We start from the raw sequence: 26,250 nt of genomic DNA, 5'->3' as shown, positions 1-26,250 counted from the left end.
GAAAATTTTGGTTACACACACAGATGGAGAATGCAAAGGTAAGATGAATTACCAAACACTGGAAATTTGAGAGAAGCCCAGAACACTCTAGGTGGGAGGGGGGCAGAGAAGAAAAGACTAGAGAAGTTCTTTGTCCCTAATTTTTCTGATATTTACATCATTTTTCCAATGCAATGAAGGCAAGCAACAATTTCCAAGTAGAATTAACAAGCACACAGAAAGGCAATAAATATGGGTTTAAAATGGAACATCTAATAAGAAAAGAAAGTCTTTCTCTTTTCTGCAAATGGAGGATAATGACAATTTAAATAAAAAAACCCATAGAAAACCATATTCATAATATACGGTTTCTGCAGGCTACAAAAATCATTGCGAGGTGCTGTATACTGCAGAGTTTTATGACATTTTTTGGCTGAGTTGATGATTAGGAGATTACATAAGCTGTTTATTACTTGCTGCAGCCTATGGAGCGCAAAAAAATGAACTGGTCATTTAATTTACACTAAATTTGTCCCAGATAGCAGAAAAAAAAGCAAAGCAACTCACTGAAGACAGAGCAAGCATTAAAATGCTGCAACTGAGAAAACAGCACGATTTTCCAATATCACGTTGCACAGAGAAGAGAAGTAGTTTGGTAAAAGACAATTAGTATAAAAAAGCCTCTTGAACTCTGCCTGGACCCATGGATTAATGCCTAGCAACAGAAATGTGTGCATGTGTATTCACTTGCACGCGTGCATGAGCATAATGGTTGTGGATGGACAAGGGAAGAGCTTGAGAATGACACAGGGCAAGGGAGGAAAAGAACAGGAATTCAGTCTTCACGTTTCCCCAAAGTCTCAACTAGAACTAATCAAAATGAATTCATCTGAATGTCTGTGATGGCCAAGAATTTAGTCACACACAGTCTGGCTGTCCAAATGAATGGTGAGGAAAGGGCTCACATCAATCAACTTCATCTGAGAAGATTGGCACAACTTCAATAGGGATTGACAGAGTTCAGTGTCTGCCAGACTGATGAGCCAAGCACCAAGCTGAAAATGTTCTGACTATTCATAATGACATTGCAGTCTAGGGCCTTTGATTAATTAATTCAGGAACTAAAGTATTCAGTTACTGTAAGAAGAATATTCAAGGTAGCTGTTTCTCTCCTTTACTGTATATGAAATCCCACTGCCCTGCACTTGGGCTTGCAGTGGCGCCATTATTGGAATGCCTTTGCTGCTATGCTGGGTCTAATCCACACTCCAGTTCCTCCCCTCCCTCAAACAATTTACTTTCCTACAAAATAAATAAGGCCTTGCAAATGCGCAGTGCCTTGCCTTTGAGAGATTTTGCTAAATGAGCCTTCTTCAAACCACAAAAGAGGCATTTGTCTTAATTGTTACTAATAATGTTATCTTTCAGCCCTCTCTGAAAATCTCTGACCAACAGCAGGGCCCTCGCCAGGCACTGCTAAAAATGTCGCTAGGTAGCATTAAACATGCAGGCAATTAACAGCTAAAAAAAAGAAGGTTGATCATTTTATTGCATTATTGTTCAGACAGAAGAAAATTCATTTTCATTAAGATAAGACCTTTCTACTCATTCTCAGCCCTAAATCTGGTTAGACGAAGGCAAGGTGTCTGCTATATTAATGTATTCCAATTAAACACAATTGGGTAACACAAATAGGAAACTTGAACAAGCTGTATTGAAGTTAGGGACTGCTGCTACACTTTCTTGGGCATGCAGTCAGTCACACTAACAGTGTTTAATGGAAATATTGGAGGATGAAAGACATTATATGGAAGTCAGGTTGAAAAAAAATCCCCGTACTCAGCTCTCCCCAGCCTAAATAATCTCACCAATATTGTCCATGTATTTTAACAGAGTAACCCATACAGACTTAGACTGTAGTTATCCCTTCTTTCTTTCCAGTATGCATCACTTTTCAGCTTAGCACTGGTGCTCTCTGTAGCATGATATTTCCCTAAAGTAACCATCTGCACTGAAAAATATCTTAAAAGGAAGCAACAAGCTTGACATAAAGAGTAGGAGTAAGATCCCAGAAAAAAAGCAGCAAGGAAAAAACCATAGATTAAAGTTGGGAGAGTTTATCAATTGACCTTATTTCTCCAGTATTCACTTTGCACCCACTGTGCATTTATTTTTTGAAACTCCATTTGTTCAAAAATAATACTTGCATGCCTTTTGCTGGAACAAAGTCAATCATCAAGACTGTGGCCCATGTAAATGAAGAAATATAGCTAGAGTAATACATAAGCTGCTTTAATATGAAAGTGAAGAGGTATTTCCTTCGTTTTCATGCCTATTTAAGCAATCTTTTTGTTCTAGAATAAGTCTCACCTGGCAGAAGACCATTAAACTACAAAGCACAGAGAATTCACAATGGACTGCCATGAAGGGCCCTTAAAGGCCACATACAATGAATCCTTAATGGAAATACATCTGGCAAAAAGGATGCAGTAAACCCACAAGATTCACGAACTACACCCTTCTCCAAATTACAAATTATAAGGGACATACAAAGACTACAAGTTCTACTACAATCCAAAAGCATTATAGGCTTGTGGCTGTTCACAGCTTTCAATTTAGATTCAGCCTTCAATTTAGTTTCAAAACTCCAGTTTTGCTCCTGTAGTGAGTAAGATATTCCATATAAAGACTATTTTGTCCTTCTTAGCACTGGGAAATATGACCTTTAGGAAATTTTGGCTTAGTTCAAGTGATTTGGCTGCATTTCTCTCTTCCCTCTTTCCATTTCAATATAATTCAACTTCATCTGTAAAGGCCAGGGAAGCCTATAGGTAGAGAAAAATGATCTGTTACAAAGCAGCAACTGGTAAAGAACTTTTTACTTCCTCTTAACTTTTAATCAAGCACTCGGCAGTAGTTTTTATTATGAAACAAGAAGATTTTTTATGCCAGTACCTAACTGCGAAGCCAGCTTAAAAATCAACTATGAGCAGAGCAACAGTTATTTCAAAGCTGAAGGACAAGACACTCAGGGAAACAAGTCCGTTACTTTAAACAGAGAGTCTTGATGAAAATGAGACCATCTATTACTAAAGCAAAGCCATCCCACCAAAAATGTCAATATACAAAACTGTACTCGTTTTGTTTCAGCCATATGTAAGGTGACACCTTCCACTACACTATTAACAGCTGACATGGAGAAGGGACTTTTAAAATCTCCCTTCTTCCATCCTGCTGTCACTGCTGTGCACTTCACCCTGCCTGGCCCCTGGCACAGTCACCTCTATGAAAACCACAGAAGTATTGCAAATTGACTAACAAGATTAGCAAATCCACGCTTGACTTGCTCAATAAGGTGTTGATGCATGCAGATATATTTGCCGAAATTACTTCGTCCAGGAGCCATCAAATCTCGCTGGAGCCCCTTCTATTTTCAGTCCCTAATCCCTAAACCTCTCTAACCTGCGTATAAGACAAAAAAAAAAGCAAAAAGGAGCTGAAAAGGAAGGTGAGGAGATAATGATGCCCTCCGCGAAGGCAGCGGATCAGGAGTGCCTCTCCCAGCCCCTGCACACGCAGTCAGTGCCAGCTGCAGGCCAATTAAACCCAGCCGCTCGCAGGTGTTCACAGAAATGACTAACACAAAAGAAATTCGCACTTCAGAACTGCAATATTTAAAAGCTTTGAGGTGGAACCAAGAAAGATAAAAGCCCGAATTAAGTTTATTGCCACCTTGTGCTTCACTCTAATGCAGGTTTTGAACAGGGCCTCCCATTGGTATTAAAACTTGGATGAACATCTGCATTTAAAATACAGGAAACTGAGCACGTGAAGTGCTTTTAAAATGCCAGTTGCCATAGTAGATGGGGGCGTTAGTATATGTTCATTTATTATTATAGTTGTACAGCAATATGGTAAAATATATTTGCCAAGTGGGCAATACAAGCTCAACTCTAAGTCAACATAATATGCTAGATTGCTTAGATTTTCATAAATATTTTTGGTGCTTATTTTCCCTAAACATAACTCTCATTTCCCAAAATAACAATTTCTTTAATTTTTAATGAGAACAAAACCATGGCAAGATCTTATCATGCTCTCTTACGTTGAGATTAAAAACCACAAGAGAGGAGAAAAAGGGAAAGAGAGGCAGCCCCCTGACAACTCTCTGTGTTCTCTTAAGTGGTTGAGTGACAGGAACTATCCGATAAGTGAATTCTTTCCCTCTCTCTACAGAGCAGCAGGCAAAGTATCTGTAAAATGAATTTCTCTTTGTGGTCCTATACCAAAAATAAGTATACAAATTAACATCCAAATGTCTTTAATTCCCATGATATGTCTATTAAGCAGCAATTCTCCATAAGGCTGTTTAGCTATCCAAACAGCAGCCTAAAATTATTATCTCTATAAGCTTTCCATAACTTATCACTGAGTTCCTATGAAAAGCCATTAATTTTGGCCTCTCTCTATCTTGGTCTCGCAGGAAATATTCTGCAAAGGGATGTAATAAAAATGTGATTTCTGCCATCATTTCATTAAAATTCCCTGTTAAATTTCTATCTGAACAGTGTACATAATATAAAAAAACTCAAAGCTCTTATTAATGGTGCTGTTCCTTATGATATGGACTTTAAAAAATAATGAAGACCATTTCTTACTTGTAAGAATATTGTTCATTTTTCATTCCTATTAAAATTTAATCTGGAAGTTGTTTAAAAATGTTTAAGTTTCATTACATTTCAACATCTTAAGAAAGGGAAGGAGCTAGCAAGTTCATGAGCAGGAATGCTGTCACTCATCTGTGTCTTGCACTGACATCTCAACAGTAAATCACTCAACCCATCCATGACTCAAGATACCCATCTGCAACACTTTACTACTTACCCACCTCACAAAAGCACTGTGAGGCAATGTTTGCTGAAGATCTTCAGCTCCATGGGTCGAGGATGTTAGAGAAGAGGAGCAAACTGCTTCCTCCACAGTATCTCTGAAGTACTGGGAGAGAGTTTTCTGAGGTTTTTATTGGGGTTTTTGGTCTGGGTTATTTTGTTTTGATTTGATTTTTGGAGGGTAGTGGGTATTTATGCAGAAATTAAGCAAGATGAAATCAATGCAAAAAATTGCAGGCACTACACGACAAAAGCACATTAAAAACAACCAAGTGCTCAATATGGAAGCATTTTTAGCAAACACTACTGAGACACAACCCCCAGTTGCCTTTTGGAAACTGGAGAATCAACGTGCATTTGTCAACTTTGGTTTTCAAAAGTGGAATCCAGGCAGCTTTTCCCTGGAGCAACAACAGGTTACCTCACATTTTAGAAGTTCCCCAGAAGGAATGAGTGGTCTGACTTTCAACGGTTTTCTCTCTGCCTCCTCACCTGCAAATACTTGGTGGTAAGACACAGTTCCACCCACCTGGATCGATGCGCTGCAAGGGCACATCCCTGCACTCAATGCCATCCAACTCACCCGCCCAAGTCAAGAGAACAAGACATTGTTCTGGGGCAACACTGAGTTAAACGAAGTGACAGTAACCCACCAAGAAAACTAAAATGAAGCTATCAGAACTAGGGCATGCATCTCTTTACAAACACTGTGCTTAAGCACTTTCTACAATCAGGTCTTTTATTCGGGGGTTTAATTTTAGACATCTAAGTATAAAAATTCTGGCCCATACATTTAATGGAAGCGTGCGATTGCCAAGCTGAGAATGTTAAATCTAATTTTAGTTTTTCTTTGCGCACTTGTTTTTTCACACAATTTCTGCAACTGAATAGGAAAATATCTGTGATATTTTCTGGACTGCATTCACAATACTCAATTTAGTCGTTGCATGTGGTGTAGTTACAAAGCCTACTCCAGTGAGTTGGAGCTTTTTCATTACTGACAGTGAGACCAAAATTTAATTCTGAGCAGTTGAAGTCTTTTGGGGGGAATTTTTTAATGCTGAAAATTTGTATTAAAACTAATGCTAATATATTGTGGTCTGCATACATTCTATATTAGAAATTACAAGTTTGCTGAGAGTTCTCCTTTTAGATCTCTTTGTGCAACTATCACCTAGTTATTGTGCTACAGGCAAATTTTTGAATTTTCTTCCTCACAGAGACAGGCTCATAACAGGGATATATTGATTTAAGCTAGTCTCATTACTACTAATGCTCTGCTAAATTTTAAAGACAATGCAATATTGAACAGAATAATGTGTTCTATTAATAAGCATGCTATTGAAATACGGAGCAGATTTATTGCATTTGGATGTTCAAATAAACACTAAGATCATTTTATATATATCATCTCCTGCCTAAAAAGATGACTGAAATGGGATATGATTTAAAAAACAATAATAAAAGCAACAAAAAATTGTTTGAATAATTAAGCAATGGATTTTAATTAAAAATAATATTCTCTAATCAGACATGTATGGGCCTTGTTTAAAGCAGTACTTATTCCTTATTCACATAGATAAAAAGGACCTCTAAAGGCACTGGCTGTACCAAAAGTTTGAGAAAAGAAGTTTAAAAGGAGATTTAAGGTCTGTTTTGTAAATGAAATAAAGCAAAGATGGCAAAACTTTAAGTTCACACTGCACAGCGCCTGGCTCTTGCACACATACTTAAGCTGGCTCGGGAACCAGAAGTTAAGTATCCATGTCAGCGCAGTATCTGCTTGAGCCTGCTAATTAAGCTTGCTGAGAAGAACTAATTACTGATGCAGCTCTACTGCTTCTGGGAGCTGAGCTAATACCACTATGTGGTACAACATATCAGCCTGTTCAGGGGGTACCTGACCAAAGCAGGGCACAAGCATGCCCTCAAGTAATTCATTTCTGATAACAAACAACAAATAAAGATCCTGTTTCTTCACTGGTGACCCAGCATGTGATCTCCCACAGGCCCTCTCCTCCGTGCCTCATCTGCCACATAAAGAAAATGTTCCTGCAAGACTGCCTGAGCAGGGAAGGACTTACTGAAAGACAGGAAAATAAGCACCTTCTGAGCACTAGCGTAACTGCAGCCAAGGGTCCGCACACACTGAAATCTTCTTCATTAACTCTGCTACAAAGTATCCTCATTTCTTGCATTCTTGACTGCCACAAATACTGTACTAAGTGCTCAGGTTAAAAGAGAACACTTTAAACCATTTTCCAGCACAAATTTGAGCTGCCATAAAACATTCGCTTCCTATCTTGCTCTAATAGTTCTCCATAAGAATATTTCTAAAATACCATGGGAATCCAAGCTGAAGGGGAAAAAGCAAGATTGTAATCAGAATAGCAAGCCCCACCAGGGCTAACAACAACTGCTGGTTACTACTGCTGTAAGATAACAGTGAGGCGGGCACAGAGCACCACTGTGCTCCCAGCAAGCACAGGGCAATATGCTCGGTGCATATCCTTGCCTTTCCATTGCTGCTACCACCACTACATATCTTTCTTTCATTTCTATGTTGTTTGCACCCCAAACCATAAACTGGACGGGACAGGAATCCTGGTTTATTTACATGTGCAGCGCCTTCCCAAATTACTCCAAGATTGATGACTGTGGCCCCTCCATTTTCCTGTGCCTCTGCAGTGACACAAATAAAGCAGAAAATCTAAATTTGGTTTCTAGCTTACTACAGCAGTACCCAAAACCTGACAGCTCCCTTGGCTGCCAGTATATACTTCCAGGCTCAGGACCCTGTTGCCCAGAACACCACCAGACTGCCCAGTAAAGAGCCCATACACAGATGGTAAGCACCAAGCTGTGCTTCTGCAAAATTTCAGCAGGGGCCAGAAATCTGTATCTTCCTTTAGTATTCATGCTATACCTAAAAGAATGGAGCTTGAGCTTCTAAACACTAACACAATACAAACAACCACACTAATTCTTTATAACCTGCTATTTCTGCTTGCACATGCTGCCTGGCCTACAAAAGGTTATGCATATAAAATTGTTAGGTTACAGTTATTATCTTGTTAGAAAGAACACTTTAAGAGCATTTGATGAATGAAAGGGCTTTTTTGTATTAATATTTCAGTAAAACTGCAAGTGTGTAGTACTTGCTTCTGATGTATGAAAAACTAATTTCAATTCAGTAATGCAGCATAACTGCAACATCAAATCCCAACATGCCTCCAAAATCTTAAAGATATAAAATTAGGCCACAGTCAGAACCTAACCAAATCTTCACTAGTTCAGTAGAGATCTTCAACTGCGTAAACAAGCTCTCTAATCATGGCTATGTCGAAATTTCTGCCTGTCAGATATTAAATCTTTATAACCTCAATACTGATTAAGTGTATTTTAAAATGTTCCCAACAATTATTGTCATTACAGAGGACCTCTCATTGACCTGTGCTGCGTACTTGCTACTGTTCTTCCAATCATTTTATTCCCTACCCACATTCTCTCTACAGCTTACCACAAAAGCATAAAAGCCTTTTTTTAATTAAATGATCTCATCTTTGATGGGCAGCTGAACTTGGCAAACTGAAGACACCCGCTGCGTAGCAAAGGCACATACTCATTCTTACTTATAGAGTAAATTACAGAGTTTCTTCCAAGTTTGGGAGAAATATCAACTCTGGATACTCGCAAAGCTCTCTTACCATGCACTTACAGATATTCTTCACAATGTCTATCTCAGAAGATTACCCTCTCAAGAAAAAATAACCTGGATGAATTCTTCTTCTGGGAGTATCTATTGAGATAGCATTATCTGTTCACAAGTATCAACAGAGCATGGCTCTGTCATCTTCCTGTTTCTACCCTTTATCTTTTTCTCCTTCCACTCTTACACACTCATTTCACCTATTTACTGTTCATCTCCAGGTAATAACTTATGTAACAAACAAGTTACAATGCGTGCTTTAGATAAACATTATGTAAACATCAGAAGTCTTCTGATTATCTTCAATCATTCTTAATCTATATTGGCTTACTGAGTAAAGTATTTGTCAACTACTATGAGCCCTCTTCTCAATTATGTCCGAAAAGAAGCTTTAAAAACTAAGTTCATAAAAGAAATAAGGATTGAGCACCTCAGGTCTCACGAACACACAATCTTTAGCTAGTCACTCAAGATCCTTCCATGCATTCTTCTTCAAAGGATACACCCAGTTCAGCTGACATGCTTCAAGGTTATTTCCCATGCCTATAACCTTTTGAAATAACTGACTGCAGCAATGATGAAATGGACCTTACCAAGTGCTCACTGATAATTAGCTCACTTCCTAGCCAGCATCAGTACCTGGTGCCAGTCCTTTGGTTTCCATGAACAGGCACAGTTCAGGCACATTACTGCACCCTCATTTTAATTAAATGTGAAAACCTCTGTGTCACCTGGTGTTCTGGGCCTTATTTAGGACCAAAATGAGAAGCAGCACTCAGAAGGAGCATCCTGAGGAGTCTAAAACAACCCTGCTGGCATTTCAATGGTTTGCCATCTTGCATGAACTCTTCTTATGGCTGTTTTATCTCAAAAATAGAAAACTGGCAATGGATTTGATTCAACATTCTTACACCAGCCCAACTGTTCTTATTTCAATAGAGGATTTTGGTACAAAGAGAGTAATGACGTTATGAATCATGGCAGTGCTTTGCTCATGTGGTTTGCAAGCACAGAACTTGAAAAGCTTTACAAGTGCTGGTGGGAAGCACTGTTGACCTCACTGTACAAATAGTGAGCTTAGGCACAGAAAGCTGAAGTAATTATCCAAAGGTCACAGAGCAAGTCAGTAGCAGATGCAGGACAAGGAGCCACTTACATTCACTTCCAAATTCTGTCATCCCCCCCTGCCTCCCTCCACTGCAGGGAAGTTATAAGTGTAAATCAATAACTGAGGTCACCAAAAACTTTCTGCATGCAGATTGCAGTTAGGTCACCCTCAAAGAAAGCAATGACAAAAGGGAAGGTGCTTAATGAATTTTTCAATGGTCCTTACATAAGGATACAGCAATCCAGGAGGAGGTGAGGAGATGCTCACTCTGAAAGCCCTGTAACAAGGCTGCAGTGACAAATCATTACTCCCAGAACACTGCTCAAGGAAATGTAATGCTGCCATCTTCCAAATGCTGGGTTGTAAAACCTTTCACACATACAATATTTAAAACTGCGAATTACACCTGAGAATGTATCCAAACTTCTAACAGTATCAAGTCATGCTAATGGTTATCTGTTTATAGGTCAGAAGGGCAGTAAATTATTGCAATGGAAAGTAGTAAAGCCACATTGTATCCAGTTGGGCTGTTTAACAGGTGATAGTGAAAAGTAGGTGATGCATGGAAACTTCAAGTTTTTATAGCTCCTGCCTCAATCTATATTCACTTATATAAAGATGTCACATTTTTAAACATTTAAAAGTCAAATTGTCTGGAGAATAGATTCATATAAAATTTATTTTCAGAAACTGATATTTAGCCTACTGCTATCAGAGTTGATTGCTCTTATGTATAAGCTTTATTCAAGTTTCTACAGGTTTGAAAATACAAAGACTGACATTTCAGATCCCATACTCAAGTGTGTCATTAACCAGAAATTGAAATGGGAACATTTCCACTTTCTCAGAAATACTCAGTTTGTTAGGGTGGTAAGTGCATTAACTGTTTTTGAGTTTTTGTGAAGCTACTAAATATGACTCTATTTCAACACAGACAGGAAGGGGGAGTCACAATGGCAAAAGAAAAATCCTGAATTGGTTTCTTACCCAGCACAATATGCCCTGAGAATTAAATAGTTTCAAAGCTCTGCCAAAATAGATATTTGTAAGTGGCTAATAGCAGAAATGTTTTATTCTGTTTATGTCAAAGACACGTTTGTCAGGCGCTGGACAGCCAGACAAATCAGGGTCTAATTAGTTCAGTCAATTCCCTCAGTTTTATCCTTTCAGTCTACACTGAGTTATTAAAGCATCAGAAATAAAATGCTACTGAGACAGCAATAAGGGAAATAAGATGTCAGAACTCTATTAACAATGGCATTTTCAGGAAGCAATGTAAATAGAAAATCAAATTTATGCAAGAAATATATATCAGTAAGTAATTCTTAATTTAATCATGCTGCATTTATCTTCAAAGCAGCTTTCATATCCAACTGATTTTAAAAAAAAATGCTTCAACACATCAACATTGTGACTTCTTTGGAACAGTGACCATCATTCAGATTCAAATTCAGCTGCCTACCTAATACAAGAGGATATTGGTCCCCTATCCAAATACTACAGTTATACAAATAACAGTATGTGAGTAATAATTTATTCCACCCTCGACATTTAGCCAGCTCAGAAAGAACGTGTGACAGTTAAGCAGTTGCAAGATAAAAAGAACCGGAAAATGCCACATTCAACTGAAATGACAGGAAATATTTAGGTAGACAGAATGTAATAAATTTGGCAGACTTATGGGAGTTTAATTGCCCCTTTGTGGAAAGAGATAAATACATGTGAAAACTGTAACTGTGAGGACCAGTTCCTGGGAGGAACAGCTTTCTGTTAGAGGTGTCTAAGTCTTCACTACTTGAATACAACCATCAGAGAAAGGAAATTTTCCTGACCCACAACAGTGATGGTTATGTTGGCAGCAGCAGCTCCCAGCTCTGCACCTGGCACCAAGGGAACAGTGGCCTCCTATCCCAGAGGCTTGTCACATGTACTCACAACTTACTGGCCCTGCAAGAGTTCACCTCTGCTAGCACATACATTGAGATGTTTCCTACTTCAAACAGCATCTGCCACCCAAATAAATGAGCCTTATTGCTCCCAGATGTCCCCGGAACTTTTTTCCTGCCCCCTACCACTGTGAAACAGTGCATCTTACTGCGATGGCTTGCAAGCTCCACGCTAGCTCTCACTCAACTCATCCTGTCCATCAAACCATGATATGGAAACAATCCTCACTAACACAGAGAGGAAAAAAATTGGTGATTACATCCAAAGAAAAGATTTCTCCTAGGTTTCTGATAATTTAAAAAATTACCAGCTCTCCGCTTTACAGTGTTTCTGACATTTCAAAGTGTTTTCATAATATCCTTAAACTTTTTATTTCATGTTTATTTTAACAGAAGCTTTAATCTCTTAATTCTAGCTTTTAACCTGCTTCTACTTGGGAAAAAAAGGGTTAAAAGGGAATAATGAACATCTCTAGTTTTGCCCAGATCTCTTTGACAGCCATTTGTTCCCACACAGAAGTGCCGACTTAAGGGTCCAAAAGGTTGAAGACAATTTAAAAAAGTAATGCTCAAAATACTTATTCATTTTAAGAGAAGGGACTAGTTCAACATGTAAAGAGCCTTAATAGGCTCTGAAAGTCAACAAGCCAGACCAGAAAAAAACATGCTCCTCCATATTACTTAGGGTTGTGCATTTCACATGCAGTGTTGATCATCTTAGTGATGATCATATCTAATCATTCAGGAAAAGGTAAATGGAATATCTTCATATTTAATAAAAAATAACAAGGACTTCAGAAAGAAAATGCCCAGATTCATCTAAACTGAATCATCTGCTGAATTTGAGTAACTTTCTGCAAGTGCCTCACAGTTTCACTCCTGCCATGTACACAGGGACCCAAGAGTGACTGACATTGCTGTCACTCGTCATTAGAAAGAAGGAATCAGGGAGTAACTTTCCAATATGTATGTGTCCACTGAGTTACAGGGTCTGACTGAAAGCGCTGAAAGGGAAAAGCTGCAAGTTTTCAAATGCTTTTTATCAAGAAAATCCTTCACATTTACTCCTTAAATAAGCACACTATTACAACCACAGTGTTTTTAATAAACTGTTTTAATTAATCCTTAAATAAACTGATACTAAGAATGCAGAGGGGTGTGTCTGCCTAATAGAGCACTGCAGTGTCTTCTTGTATTTTACTCACAGAAGCACATACTGTCAATTTCAGATGATGTGATTCTTTTTACTTCTGATGAATAAATGTGTCCATGAAATGGAGGGACAAGTGTCCCTCCAGGACGTGTCCCATCAGGATGGGAGGGACAAGTTTTTCTTATGTTGAGTACTTGTTTTTTCTAACCCAGTGCAAGCAAAAGGACTACCTTTCTCCAAGAATTAACTTATGTGTGGAGAAGTCTCAGGCTAACTGAGCTCTCCTTCCATTATCTTACAACTGGACCTACAATTCAACTTTGCATTTACACAGCATTTTAAATTCACTGAGCTTACGTTCTTTAACAAACACTGGGCATCATCTCCTATTTAAAGAGCAACAAACTAATCCAGAAAACAATTAAATAATTTGATGGTGATACAGTAACAGAACAGAATTAGATCCCAATTCATCTCTTTGCCAGCCCTCACCTACCCGGGTAGACCAGAGTAGCAGTCCCAGCTGCACACTTGCATGTAGAATTTTCACAGTCAGCACAAGTAATGAAAAATATTAATCAAAATTTCTCATGTCCCTTTAATGATATTCCCATGGGAAAAAATGAAAAACAAGGGCCTAAATATTTAAAGATCTTTTTTAATGTGTGTGTGAACTCTCATTTCTGCAAGTAGAAAGGACTGCCTCTAGACCTACTCCTGGCTCTGATTTTACCTCAAGCTTGGAATTTACAGTAAGGGCATAAGATAATGTTTCAAAAGGCTGACATCAGCTGATTAACTAGAATGTTCAAGTTATTAATAAATAAATCTGGGACTTATTTCTGTGTTAAGATTTAGAAAAAATTGGAAATACTATAGTTTCACAACCAGACAGATTATTGTATTCAAAGCTTGCTTACATATACATCAGTTCAACTGGGAATGCTGAACTTGTGCTGATGTCTCAGCCATAGGTTTTTGTGTTCAACAGGTGATAAACATGGGTTTGCTAAAAAGGAGGTTACTTACAAGTCAGTCTGTGTATTCATTCACTTGCTGTTTGCACATGCACCCAGGAACACAGAATAGGTGGCTTTCTGCACTGGGAAGCTGGTCAGAAGCAAGTCCTTCCCACATGCATGCTGATACCAGAACACCACTGTGCATCCCAGGTCCTCCATCCCTCTCAACCTCAAAACCTCCAGAGACGCCCAGGGAAGTGTGCTCATACCTAATGCAGAAGTTACAGCTAAAAATAATCAGTCTGTCTCCTTCAACCTCATAACTAAACATGCAGACTCATTACAAGGGACGCACTCAAATATACCAAAACCACAGATGACAAGGAGTCCCACACCTGAACAAATTCTGAAGGATAAGTATTCAAAAAAAGAAGCCACATTAACTGCAGAGTGTTGGACTTCATATGAGGGGCATAAGGATCTCTGGAAAAGAAATGGTCTCCACAACTGTCACTTAACATTTAAATGAGTGACTTCAGTTGCTCACAGGCAACTACCTTTGCAGTCCTGTGCTCTCACTCAATGAGACAAGTTCTCCATTAAAATTTTCAGTCTCATTTTCTGTAACCATGAACATAAATGACTCCTGACTAAATTTATGTTCTCAATATGACTGTGAATTAAAGCTTTTCTGCTCAGGTTTAACAGTGACAGCCTGCAATAGTCGGTCCTTGACCTAGTCACAGACGCGACCAAGGTTCTTAGAATCACACAACCATTTAGGTTGAAAAAGACTTCTAAGATCACAAAGTTCAACCATTAATCCAGCACTGCCACGCTCACCACTAAACCACGTCTCCAGCTGCCACATCTACACATCTTCTAAATGCTTGCAGGGATGGCGACTCCACCACTTCCCTGGGCAGCCTGTTCTAACAACTGACCCCCCTCTCAGTGAAGGAATTTTTTCTCATATCCAACTTAAACCTCTCCTGGCACAACTTGAGGTAATATCCTCTTGTCCTGTCACTTGTTGCCTGGAAGAAGAGTGACCCACACCTGGCTGCACCCTCCTTTCAGGTCATTGCAGAGTGTGAGAAGGTCCCCCCTGAGTCTCCCTTTCCCCGGGCTGAGCCCTGCAGCTGCCTCAGCCACTCCTCTCAGGCCTGTGCTCCAGACCCTTCCCCTGTTTCCTTCTCTGGACACACTCCAGCCCCCTCAGTATCCTTCTTGCTGTGAGCAAACAAAGCTGAGCTCAGATTCCAGGCGTGGCCTCAGCCGTGCCCCAGCACAGGGGATGGGCCCTGCCCTGCTCCTGCTGCCCCTCCATGGCTGACGCAGGCCCGGGGCCTTTGGCCTCCTTGGCCCCCTGGGCACCCCCAGCTCGCGTCCAGCCCCTGGAAACCGGCACCTCCAGGGCCTTTCCCACTCAGCAGCTTCCCAGCCACGCTGTCCCAGCTGGAGCTGCAGGGGCTGCTGTGACCCAGGGACAGGAGCCAGCACCTGGCCTGGTTGAACCTCACACAATTGGCCCTGGCCCATGGATCCAGCCTGGGCAGATCCCTCTGCAGAGCCCCCCTGCCCTCCAGCAGATCAGCACTCACACCCAGCTGGGCCTTGTCTCAAACTGACTGAGGGGGCTCTTGATTCCCTCACTCAGATCATCAGTAAAGATAAAAAACAGTACAGCACAGAGTCCTGGGGACACCACTAGTGACCAACTGCCTGCTGCAAGTGATTCCATTCACCAGCACCCTCTGGGCCAGGCCAGCAGCCAGTTATTTTTCCCCAGTCTCCAGTGCACCCATCCAAGCTATAATAACCAGTTTCTCCAAGAGAATGTTGCAGAAGACAGAATCAAAAGCTTTATTAAATTACAGGTAGACATCAGCCCCAGCCTAATCCACCAAGCAGGTCTTCCTTATGAAAACTCTTCTGAAGTTTTAGAGCAGAGACATTAATCAGATGCATCATACAAGTAAGGTACTGATGTTCATGACTCAGCTCCAGAGAGTAAAAAGGAGTTTTTGAAATTACACATCAGAAAACAGAAGATATCCTGAGTGTTTTTCTGGTCTGCTCCAGTCAATAGAATTGCTACCACTTATGGAGAACAGATGGGGAAAGATTTAACATGGAATTAAATGCATCTATTAAAGATTAATGAGAAATTACTTTATTTCAAGGCAGAGATCAACTTCAAGGTAATCCAGATTTCCAAGAGAGGTCAGAGGACATCATTTGCTTTCCTGTACTCTAAATCTTAGTAAGTAACTCAGTCAGCCTGAGAGTCCATGCATATGTGTGGGTAGCTTTGAATACTTATGTTTCAGATTGACCATTTTCTTGCATAGACAGGAGAAACTCATGTATGCCTTTTTCTGTTGATGGTACTGTGAAACATCTTTGGCACATGATGGCACTGAATGTCTACATGATCTGTTTCTATCCAAGTTCCAAAATCTGAAATTATACAAAGTTTCAAAATATGTGTGTTGCTGTAACTTAGAGAAACGTGCCAGACATTTTCTAGAATTTGCCATAAATAGACAGCAAGCAAAAATTGTAATGTAATGATATTTAATGCATTCACTGGATCAGAGACAGGCAATCACACTGCTATAAACCAAAAATCACAACGTGTATGCAGACTTGCAGTAAATGCTGTAGATGGCTGCTCTGTGCTCATGCCACCTCACCAGTTACATTCTGCTCATAGGAGATGAGTGCAGCTGTCTCAAGAAATCTGTCCTATAGTGGATAAAATCCTGGAAGGAGGCTCCTTACAAACTTCAAATGGCAAACTGTGCATCAGAAAAACTTTAAGTTCAAACTTTTTTGCAGCTCAAAATGAAAGACTCAAGCTAAATCTTAGGGTATTCAGAACTAACTCGAAGAGATATTTCTGCAGGCAATCATCCTGCTACAGACAGATAACGAATTCCCACCTTCTTAGCTGAAAGAAAATTACACCCTTGGCTCTCATGAAAAATCTTTCTGCCATACAAAGACCAACCTTTAGTGCCCTGAACTGATAATCACCTGGCTTTCATTAAATAAAGACACTTCTAATTAAACAACCTGATCAACACACAAAAATGTGTGCTTTGCAGGCAAGAAATGGCAAGCAATTTATCTTTCAATATAGTAATCACTTATATCACAGTATCTGTAATCTACAGTGATGAATAAAGGTATTTAGGTTATGAAATCCTAGATGAGTTACTGACTGTATTCATTTCAACAGCAAGAAACAGCAACTCAAAGTGTTTGCATTTTGAGAAACAGGATGCAAATTCCAATCCAATACAAACTGGATTGGCCCAGAAACACTTTCACTTTTTACCAAAATATGTTCTCACAGGATGATCTCCCTCTTGAAAGGCTGGTGAAGAGAGAATACACAACAGTCAAAGAAAAATTCAAGTTGGATGGGAACTGTGCCATTATCTGGTCTACACCACACCAAAACAAGGCAAGTTTCAAAGTGGTCCTTGGTTCAGTTGGGCTTTGAAAGCTGCCAGGGTTGATTTTCCTCAGGTTCAGGAATGTAATGCTAATCGCAACATGAAGAACATGCCACACTTGGAGGAATCAGACAAGTCTAGGAACTGGGAACTGGTGAATCAAGGACGTAAGTACATGAGAAACTGATTTTCAAGAGTCTCAAATTTTGAAAAAGGCTAAATATTGCTGAATCAAAGGGCACGTGCATAGGTCAAATGGACTGTACAACAGCAGTGACTGCATATGTCTAGGTAGCTGGTATGCTTACACTGCTAAAGACTACCAGGTAAACAGGTAACTCCACAAAGTATGGATAGAACAGAAGTTTCCTTCCTCAAGGCCTGTAGAGTAACACAAAATCTTTGACAGCAAGTGCCTTCATATGCAGTCTTGAATCCACTGAAGAAAGCCTTACTCCCAGTTCAGAGTGAGAGGATGCTGGTGAGTATGGCCACAATTCACTCTCCTGAGAGCCACTACAATGTCAGACTGGAGAAATTGCAATATCAGATCTAGGAGTTTGCAAAGAGCTTCTCAAGGACAGGCGGTTCTGCTGCAAATCTGAATTCTCATGTAAATCCAGAGGTGATGTTTCACAAGTGTAACAGTATCATCAGAAGCCTACAAAACCAAGAGGATGTTTTGATCTCAGAGAATGGAAATGAAGGCACTGTCTTCTTTCCAGATTTATCCTCCAACAACAGAAAAATATACACCAGACATGACTGTTCACCCAAAGAAAAGATTTCCATAAGAGGGACAGTTTTTAAAGCTAAATGGATGAAACTGAAAGAGGCATATAGAAAGAAAACAAAAGGAAAACGAAAATATTTTAGAAGAACTGGAGACAAGCCTGAGTAAAGACTGTAGAACAAAGAGATGGTGAACTGGCACAGATCTCAGTTAAGCAGTGAACTGAGCGAGCTGAGAGTGAAGTGCTTATCACCAGGAACACAGTGTCATTCACACCAAGAAAATAGATGGGGCAAACCAAACAGTTCTACTGCGGCACACATTCCAGGAGATTGAAAGTGAGTGGAATTCTGTTGTGAATGCTAGCACAGGTATTGAAACACTGATATTTCCTTTTTGCTTAAATATTTATATCCATCTGCATTCCTGTTCAGTGTTAACATTTTTTAGAAAAGACAGGTAAATTAACTATGACCTAGTATCTTAGAGGTAAAAGGAAAAAACCATTATTTTTCTTCATGCTATTACAGGGTAGTCTATTCCAGACCACCCTATGTTTCAAATATCACTGCTAATCACTTTGACCACCCATGAAAAAGCACCTGAAACCTGACTTTCTCAGTAAAAAAACCCAAAAAGAATGAGGATAAAAACATTATCTCATTTTTACAGGTAAGAGAGGCACAGAGAGAGATCAGAGGATTTGTAGAAAGTAACACAGGTAAGGCAAGGCTATTCCTGACAGTTACTCATGCAAAAACTGTCTCTGTCTGGCCTTGCAAAATTATTCCAATACCCTTGAGTCCCTAGTCAAATTAGTTCTTTATTTATTATCCCAGTTTTCAAGTATCTTTCAGATGGGCTCATTCATTGTTCCCATACAGCTGGGTAAACAGACAAAGTCAATTCCATGATGAAGGTTTACCTTATAGCATTCAAAACCCTTCGCATATATGGGATTTTTTTTTTTTCTTTAAGCAAGCTAAGAATGTGTTTAAAGGTGACCTATGCTGAAAAAAATGGAACTGGGGAAGTTTGGGGACAATCACAAAGGAAAGGCTTCTGAAAATTGGTGTGTTTCAATATCTTTTTCAAAGGAAAAAATTAATAAAACAAATAAGTAATGTTTGAAGCTTTAGTATGTAATCATCCTTATTAAGGCAAAAAAAAAAAAAGGACAAGAATATTAAAAGGACAAGAATATTGCCAATATCAAAAGAAAGCAAGGCTTATTCATTTTTGCAGATAAAGGCTTTTTTTGGATTTTACTGTGAAGTGATACAACTACATTCAACAATTTTTAAGAAGTGATTTAAGAGAAATAGCAACATAATAAAAAAATTTTTTTTTTAGAAAAAGCCTTCCTGAAAGTCAACTTTGTTAGGATTTTACCATAGGCCCAAAGCAGACCATGTCTTTCAGGATGCTTGCATGGTGCTTAGCATTGAACAGTAACCTCATTCCTGATGAGGGCCACTGGCAAACCCCAAAGAGGGGGCAGACATCAGAACACTGAGGGAGAGGGGAGATGATACACCATTGAAAATAAATTCTTGATATTCCTTTCAGTCTGTAATCCCACTCCACTCCCAGACTTCTTCTACACAAGAAAGAACTGAAGCCTCACACACACAAGAATCTTTGTGAACCAAGGGAATTAGCAGATGTGTTGGTAATCTTCCACGAATAAGAAACAAACGCTGCCAGCTGTACTTGTAAATTCAAAGATTAACATTAATAAAGAGTGCTAAGACTACAGGTATTATCTTTCCTTAAGGTGACAGAGCTCAAGAACCCCAGTTCTGCAGAAACTCAGCTGCCTGTCCAACTCTTGCGCCTCAAATCTTACCCTACACTGCAGAACATCTACGGATTATAATCCAAAATGTGCCAAATCAAACTGGATTCTGGACACTGTTTAAGATGGCAGTGAAGTAGTGAGTATATAAACTAGGTCAGACATGATTACCTAGAATAAGGGCAATTTTCTTTACATGTCTGTGTAAAGCATATGAAAATGGCAAAGACTGAATGTTTGGGTGCTGCAGAGAGTATATCCAAAAAATGATTTTTGATGGAAAAGTTTAACTACATTTTACTATGAATGATATTTTCTATTAACAGCAAGGCAGAAGCCTATTTTTCAGTAGAGCTCTCCCTTTACCAAAGTGCTATCTCTCTGAATCTGAGTCAACTTTAGTGACCACTTTAATATTCACTTTACAATTAATGCTTCTTTTTATGGGTTGGTAGAAGGTAAACCAATTTCAGTTCGGCTTCTAGGTATTGAATTTATTATAAAAAGTTATGTACTTAAAACTCCTATAATGAAACCAGAGGCATCATGAGATATTAACCTAGAGTTAATGCTGAGAAGGCCAGTTTGAATAATTCAATTCATGCCACCTTAAGTATCTTTTCAAATGGAATTAACTTTATCTCACAAAAAAAAAGGAAGTTCCATGTTCCAGTTACTGATTATTGACTCCACAAGAGCTCTGACTTAAATCATCTTACCACCATCTTCCCAGCAATTTTATTTCACTACTACCAGGATGCTTCTTTACATTTTGAGGGCTGACCGTCATTATAAAGAGGCAAGATTAGCTAAGAGGAAAACATGGTTTCAGAGTTACTGCTATCATTTGGTGATAGTAAAATGGACAAAAATAAAAGTTAACACCAAAGCATCTGCATTAGTTCAGTACATCTACAAACCAGGGCTGCATTTCAGCCACATGCACACGGCTGCTGCAGTCATTTACATCCCGTAGAACTCCACCTCTTTTTACAACAATGCCATCGATGTTTGGCAAGCTGCTGTTCTCTTGACCTGTTAATTGTCTTATTCTGACAGAAAACCCAGCATTTAAACTCTGAAAGGAGATGTTTCCAAATACCTATCTAAACCAGGGGAAAGTGACAGCTCGTGATCCAAATTACGATAGGGTAAGAACGAGGGAGACAGGCAGGTGAAAAGCAGAAGCAGGAGGCGTTAAGATACAGGTGTAGCACTAGAAATTACTCCGAATTAACAAGTAAGAAAAAGAAAGGGAAATTAACAGAAACAAGAAAGAACAGCTCAAAACAGGCAGAACAAAGAAGGGCTTCATTATGGAGTACAGCTGCACAGTCCAATGTTTCTGCACGAGATGGGAAAATTGGAACATTGTACATCGAAACACAGACACCCCAGAAAGATCAGCAGTGTCCTGTAATAGGAAATGCTGATTATGTCTCCTACACAGTTCTACAAAGAGAAAACTATGTGACAAACTAGCTATCTTGCTTTAAACCCAGACATATCCAAGATTTCCTTAACCTGGAGAAAATCAAGTGAAAAGGAAAATATTTCAAAAGGATTTGGATTCAAAAAAAAAATCACAAAGCCTTCCATTATCCTAACATTTCAACAAAATTACTCTTGTCAAAGCCCACCTTAAAACAGAAAGGAAGAGCACAAAAGCTTCAGTGGGGCAGAAGAAACTGGCATGGGCAGTACCTGGAGCAGGAGGAGAGTGTTCTGGGTCTGTCCTCTTCCAATTCTATCCTCTCAAAAATCCCTCCCTGCTGTGCTCCCCTTCAGCAGACCCCATCAGGCAGACAGAACAATGCTGGCCTGAACTACTGTGTTAAGACAACACTCAAAGAGAACAAAAAACACTCAAAGAGAGACCCATCAGGACACTAAGAGTTCACAGTTCAGGTATTAAAAGATGTGCAAAAATAATACCGAGTCCCATCAAGAGCAGCCCAGTGACCCTTCTTGGGTTTGGAAAGCCATCCTGTGAAAGAGTGCACAAGGGAAAGGACAGACAGAGTGCAGCAGTACTGCTCGACTCTTCACAGTTTCTAAACTGTGAGGAGAAACACAGCACAAAGTGCTTGTTTGGGTGAAAAATGGTAACAATTTATAAAGCCAAATGCAAAGAACGAGAAAATAGAAGAGGAAGGCTAGAAACATCAGAAACACTTTGCACGCTGTAAGAAAAAACAGTTGAAGCATGTTTTGACAGGTTTTTATCTATGCCTACGTTGCTTTGCACACAACAAGAGGACTAGGGTAATTTCAGACCTGCTAGGCTGGAGCTGTAGAGTATGTAACCATAAATGAAATGTCAAGGCAAACCTCGATATAATATCTGAATTTGCATTTGTGGACAAAAGTACCTGTAAGCATAGAGAAAAGAAATAATGGAATCAAAGATTAGCTTGATAGAACTTTGCACATGAAATCAGAAAACAATTTTAAAGAAGTCTCTGTGTATACACTGACAGAGTGATTAGAAAGACGGAAGAACAAGAGGAGATGAACAGATTGCTGAAATGATTTGATAGTCAGTGGGCTGAAGGTTTCCTATTATCTGCTTCCATGCCTTTGCCCTGTTGATGTGATGACACTGGATCCCTCCATACTGAGGGCTAACCTAGTATAGGATAAATGTATTTGAAGTTGAAAGGCTAGAAATGAAACATTCAAGGCAAAATCTGAAAGAAGGATTGGCATCACCCAAAACACAACTACCACAGTGCTTTTGGACTACATGGACTCCTCTGGACTATTTTCCATGGAGATCCCCAGCAAGCTGCATGTCATACAAACAGCAACATAGACATCATCCTTTCTGGGAGAATATTCTTGTTTTGAATTCAATGCCATCACAAAAATGGAGGGCAGATATAAACACAAAAGAATGCAAATGAAATGTTTATAAAAGGTTAAAAGCCTGACAAACAGCTCAATGTCCAACAACGCTGGACCAAAAAAAAGAGCTAAAAAATACATCATCATGACAAAAAAAAAATCCATTCCTGATGCCAACAAAGTCAAAGAGTATAAAAATCCATTCCTGATGCCAACAAAGTCAAAGAGTATTGCTACATGCTTCCTGAGAGAATTAAAAGACTCCTTCATGCACAGTCTCCAGTCTCCTGAGAAGCAGGATCTGCCTGTATAATTCTCACAGCAGGTAACCACTGAGACCTCCTCTGTGCTGATGACTTTATTTCTAGCCCTGTTATAAATAAGCCTTTAAGACTGTTCCAGAAGAAGAGGGGATCAAGGGCAGAACCTCTATAAAAAGGCATGGTCTTAGGAAGGATGCATTCTGGAGGTCTATCTGCAGATGGAAGCTGCTACCAGAGAACAGCAAGCAAGAACCCAGAGTAGAGCACTTGCATGGGCAGTCTTCTCTTCCAGGGTACAATCTGCCATCAGCCAGGACAAACCAAGCACCTGGCTACCAGGGGAATATCTCAAGCAACCATGTTCTCAGGGCTTTGGGTGCCTACCTACAAGAAACATTTTAGAACTTAATTTAACACATATCTCTAGTCAACATTTTCTGGTTTTAACAGCATATAGAACTACAGATCTTCTATGAATAGCTCAAATCAGACGAGCTGCTTTACAGACTTGAGAAAGCTCTTATTGACCAAATACATCATCTGTAATGCCCTTTTCAATCATCAAAAGCCACAGTGAAAATGTGAAAGGCTATATCTACAGTGACTGCAATTATTTTCCTGTTTAAATAACAGAATAGAAAACATAATAGCATCTTAACTTTTTCCTTGGAAAAGGTGTGGGTTACCATGATTCCTACCCCATTACAGCATGGTCAATTAAGTTCACCCCTTCTGCTGACCCAAAACTTGTCAAGATTTTTCTCTTCCTTTTCCTGCAATCCATGTATTAAGGCAAGGACTCATGGGAAACCAATCACAAAATAGTATTCAACACCATAAGATGTAAGATAATACACTCACAGTCTCAAGAAGATGTTTTGACTTGGTAATTTAAATAAAAAAGAAATGGTAAATAAAGAGCTTACCTTCTGCTCCTTTTCCTTGGCAGCACTAAGTTCAGAAAGGGAGTGTGATAGTTTTTCTTGCTGCTCAGCTAGGTACTTCTGATAAAGGCTCAAAAGTTCTTGGCATTCTCTGTACTGCTGCTGCAGAGGTGAGACATCAGAAGTTAAGGGAAAAACACTCTTTAGCGAACAGTTATAGCCAAATATATACCAACTTACTCTGTGTAAATCTGATTTAGATCCATAACAGTTCAATTTAAAAACAGATACCATGTGTTTGAGTAGCACCTAATGATGATAAATCTGCCTAGAGATGAATGTTCAAGTACAACCTCCTTCCTTACTCAGAGTGGAAAAAGAAGAATTGCACCAAATTCTTTTACCATTGGAAAAGGGACAGACAGCAGCAGGAAGCAGGTGATGACATTGTTTCAGCTGGAACAACTACAACCCTCTTACTCGTATTCAGCAAAGCCAGCCATTACCAATGTTTATTTATAAATAAATAAATAGCCAGCCAAGTAAGTAAATAGTCCATTTTTAAGTACAGACATCGATTCACAAGCCCACATACCCAAATCCAATCTCTTTGCTTGAGCGCCAATGGCTCAAAACCCCACAGCCACAGATGCAGTGCTACAGGCCTTTTACAGACCAGCAATAATTTTTGGACAGTAATCTGGAGAAGCAGCAACTGTGGTGTTTGCAAGGATATTAGCAACAGTGTCCTGCCTTGCTTGCAGCATTGAAATTCCAACAGGAGATAAATCTGCTCTTCACCTGTCATTGTGTAATTCCCTCCCTTGCTCATGTAGCATGGTAAACCATTTATGCTCCCCTCTCTCCCCCCTCACTTTTAATTATGCATGCAGATGGGATAAGGGCTCGCTGTCCAAAGAGATTACTCTGAATAAATACTTTAATAACAAGTCACTGCAATTAAGGTAGGGAACAAAAACTTCTTCAATCTTTAAAACGGTGTTGAGTTACAGATTTCCTTAACATTTTTATGATCTAATCATTGCTTCTGGGCAAATTCATGTTGCAATCACTTTTGCCAATCATGGCTGCATAAATAACTCACTGCTTTGTTATTCCCTGTTATGACCCTAAGGGGTTTTTTTTTGGTTCGGTTTTGTTGCCTTCCCTCTCTCCCTCCCTCCTCTCTTCTTATTCTTTCGCAGGAGGGATGGCCTTGCCAGGGCTTCGTTTTTGTTGTTGTTTGGTTGGTTTTCTTCCCTTTAAATAAAAGGCTACCGAGAGAATAAGCAAAACATTTTAGGAAGGAATGGAAGGTTAATAAACCCCAATGCTGAAATCAATCAGGAGAGCTCTCATAACACCTTTGCTCAGCACCTGGAAATATGGAGGGTACAAACAATGGTCTTAACAAGTTAATTGCTTTCCAGAGCCAGCCTGCCTGAAGCCGGAGCTGTTTTACATTTCAGTTCATTTCGTCAGAGAGCACCAAAAGGCTGAAGTGATTTGTGGTGGTCTCAGGAGTCTCTGCCAGCTATGATGTATATAAAAGGAATTTTTTATTCCAGTTGTAACCATAGGCAGTAATGTTTATAGTAGGTGAACATATTAGCCTGGACGCAGGGCATGAATTTTACTCTAGCAAAAGCCAGTTCATTTATACAGCCTAAGAGTTAAATGTCGGTATTTGAAGACAAATTATAGGGAAATTCATTTAAACCCATGTTATGTGGCAGAATATAAAAACAGACAGTCCTATCTATCTTTATCAATTTTTTACAGCCCTCTTAATTCACTTTGCTTCCAGCAACCCCTTCCCCACAAAACAGATTTTGCCCTCTCCTCCCTCCAGCGAGCACACTGCTGGCACCAGAACTGAGCACCCTAAACAGCCCTGGGGCACACAAGGGACGGCCAGGCAGCCATCCTCACTCCTGCCACAGTGCTAGCACCAGTTCCGCTGAAAAGCCAGGCAAGACTGTCCACACTCCCAGGCCCCATTTGTGTTTTACAGACTGCAGAGCCCTCACAATACACATGATGCCACCTCCTACATGTGGCTGCCAAATTCATTTAAAATACAATTTAAAACAGGGCAAGGAAAATTAACATCAGCAAAGTATGCAAGCAAATCCTGGTTGTCCAAAGGCCAGTTATGTGATCATGAGTGGGAAGGGCAATGGCTCACATGAGCTTGAATGGTGGCCAAGATGTCCCTGAAATTCTTGTGAGATTTGGTCAGCCACAGTAAAAGTCACTGTATTAGAAGATCAAAACCTTGTTCATTCACACAATCACTCTACATTAAGCAAAGTATTGTCACAGCCACCACAGTGTGAGTTTAAAGCCCTACTTTGCTTACTTAAGTAAACATGAAGCTTCTAATATGAAAAAAGAGTTCATTTGTTTGAGACATGTGCAGAGTAGCTGAAAGTATGGCAATTCTCAAAAATGTGCTGGTACATTTACTGCAGAATATCTTCTTAAAAAAAAAAAGCCTTAATATTAGATC

At 39.5% G+C, this 26,250-nt stretch overlaps 1 protein-coding gene across 1 annotated transcript in view; it reads right to left on the bottom strand.

Moving 5' to 3' along the window:
• The window catches only part of KIAA1328 (KIAA1328 ortholog), a 113,956-nt gene that overhangs the window by 75,774 nt on the left and 11,932 nt on the right, over positions 1-26,250 (bottom strand). Inside the window, exon 2 of the mRNA XM_054283405.1 lies at positions 23,781-23,939. Within this exon, the coding sequence (XP_054139380.1) occupies positions 23,781-23,939 (159 nt within the window). The remainder of the gene's footprint in view (positions 1-23,780; positions 23,940-26,250) is intronic.

This window comes from Melozone crissalis, unplaced genomic scaffold (genome assembly GCF_028551555.1).
Source record: "Melozone crissalis strain CALT ecotype California unplaced genomic scaffold, PUWL_Pcris_2 ptg000036l_1, whole genome shotgun sequence".
Classification (NCBI taxonomy): Eukaryota; Metazoa; Chordata; class Aves; order Passeriformes; family Passerellidae; genus Melozone; species Melozone crissalis.
Note: the sequence above shows the minus strand (reverse complement) of the source record. Positions and strands in the feature narration are given on the sequence as shown.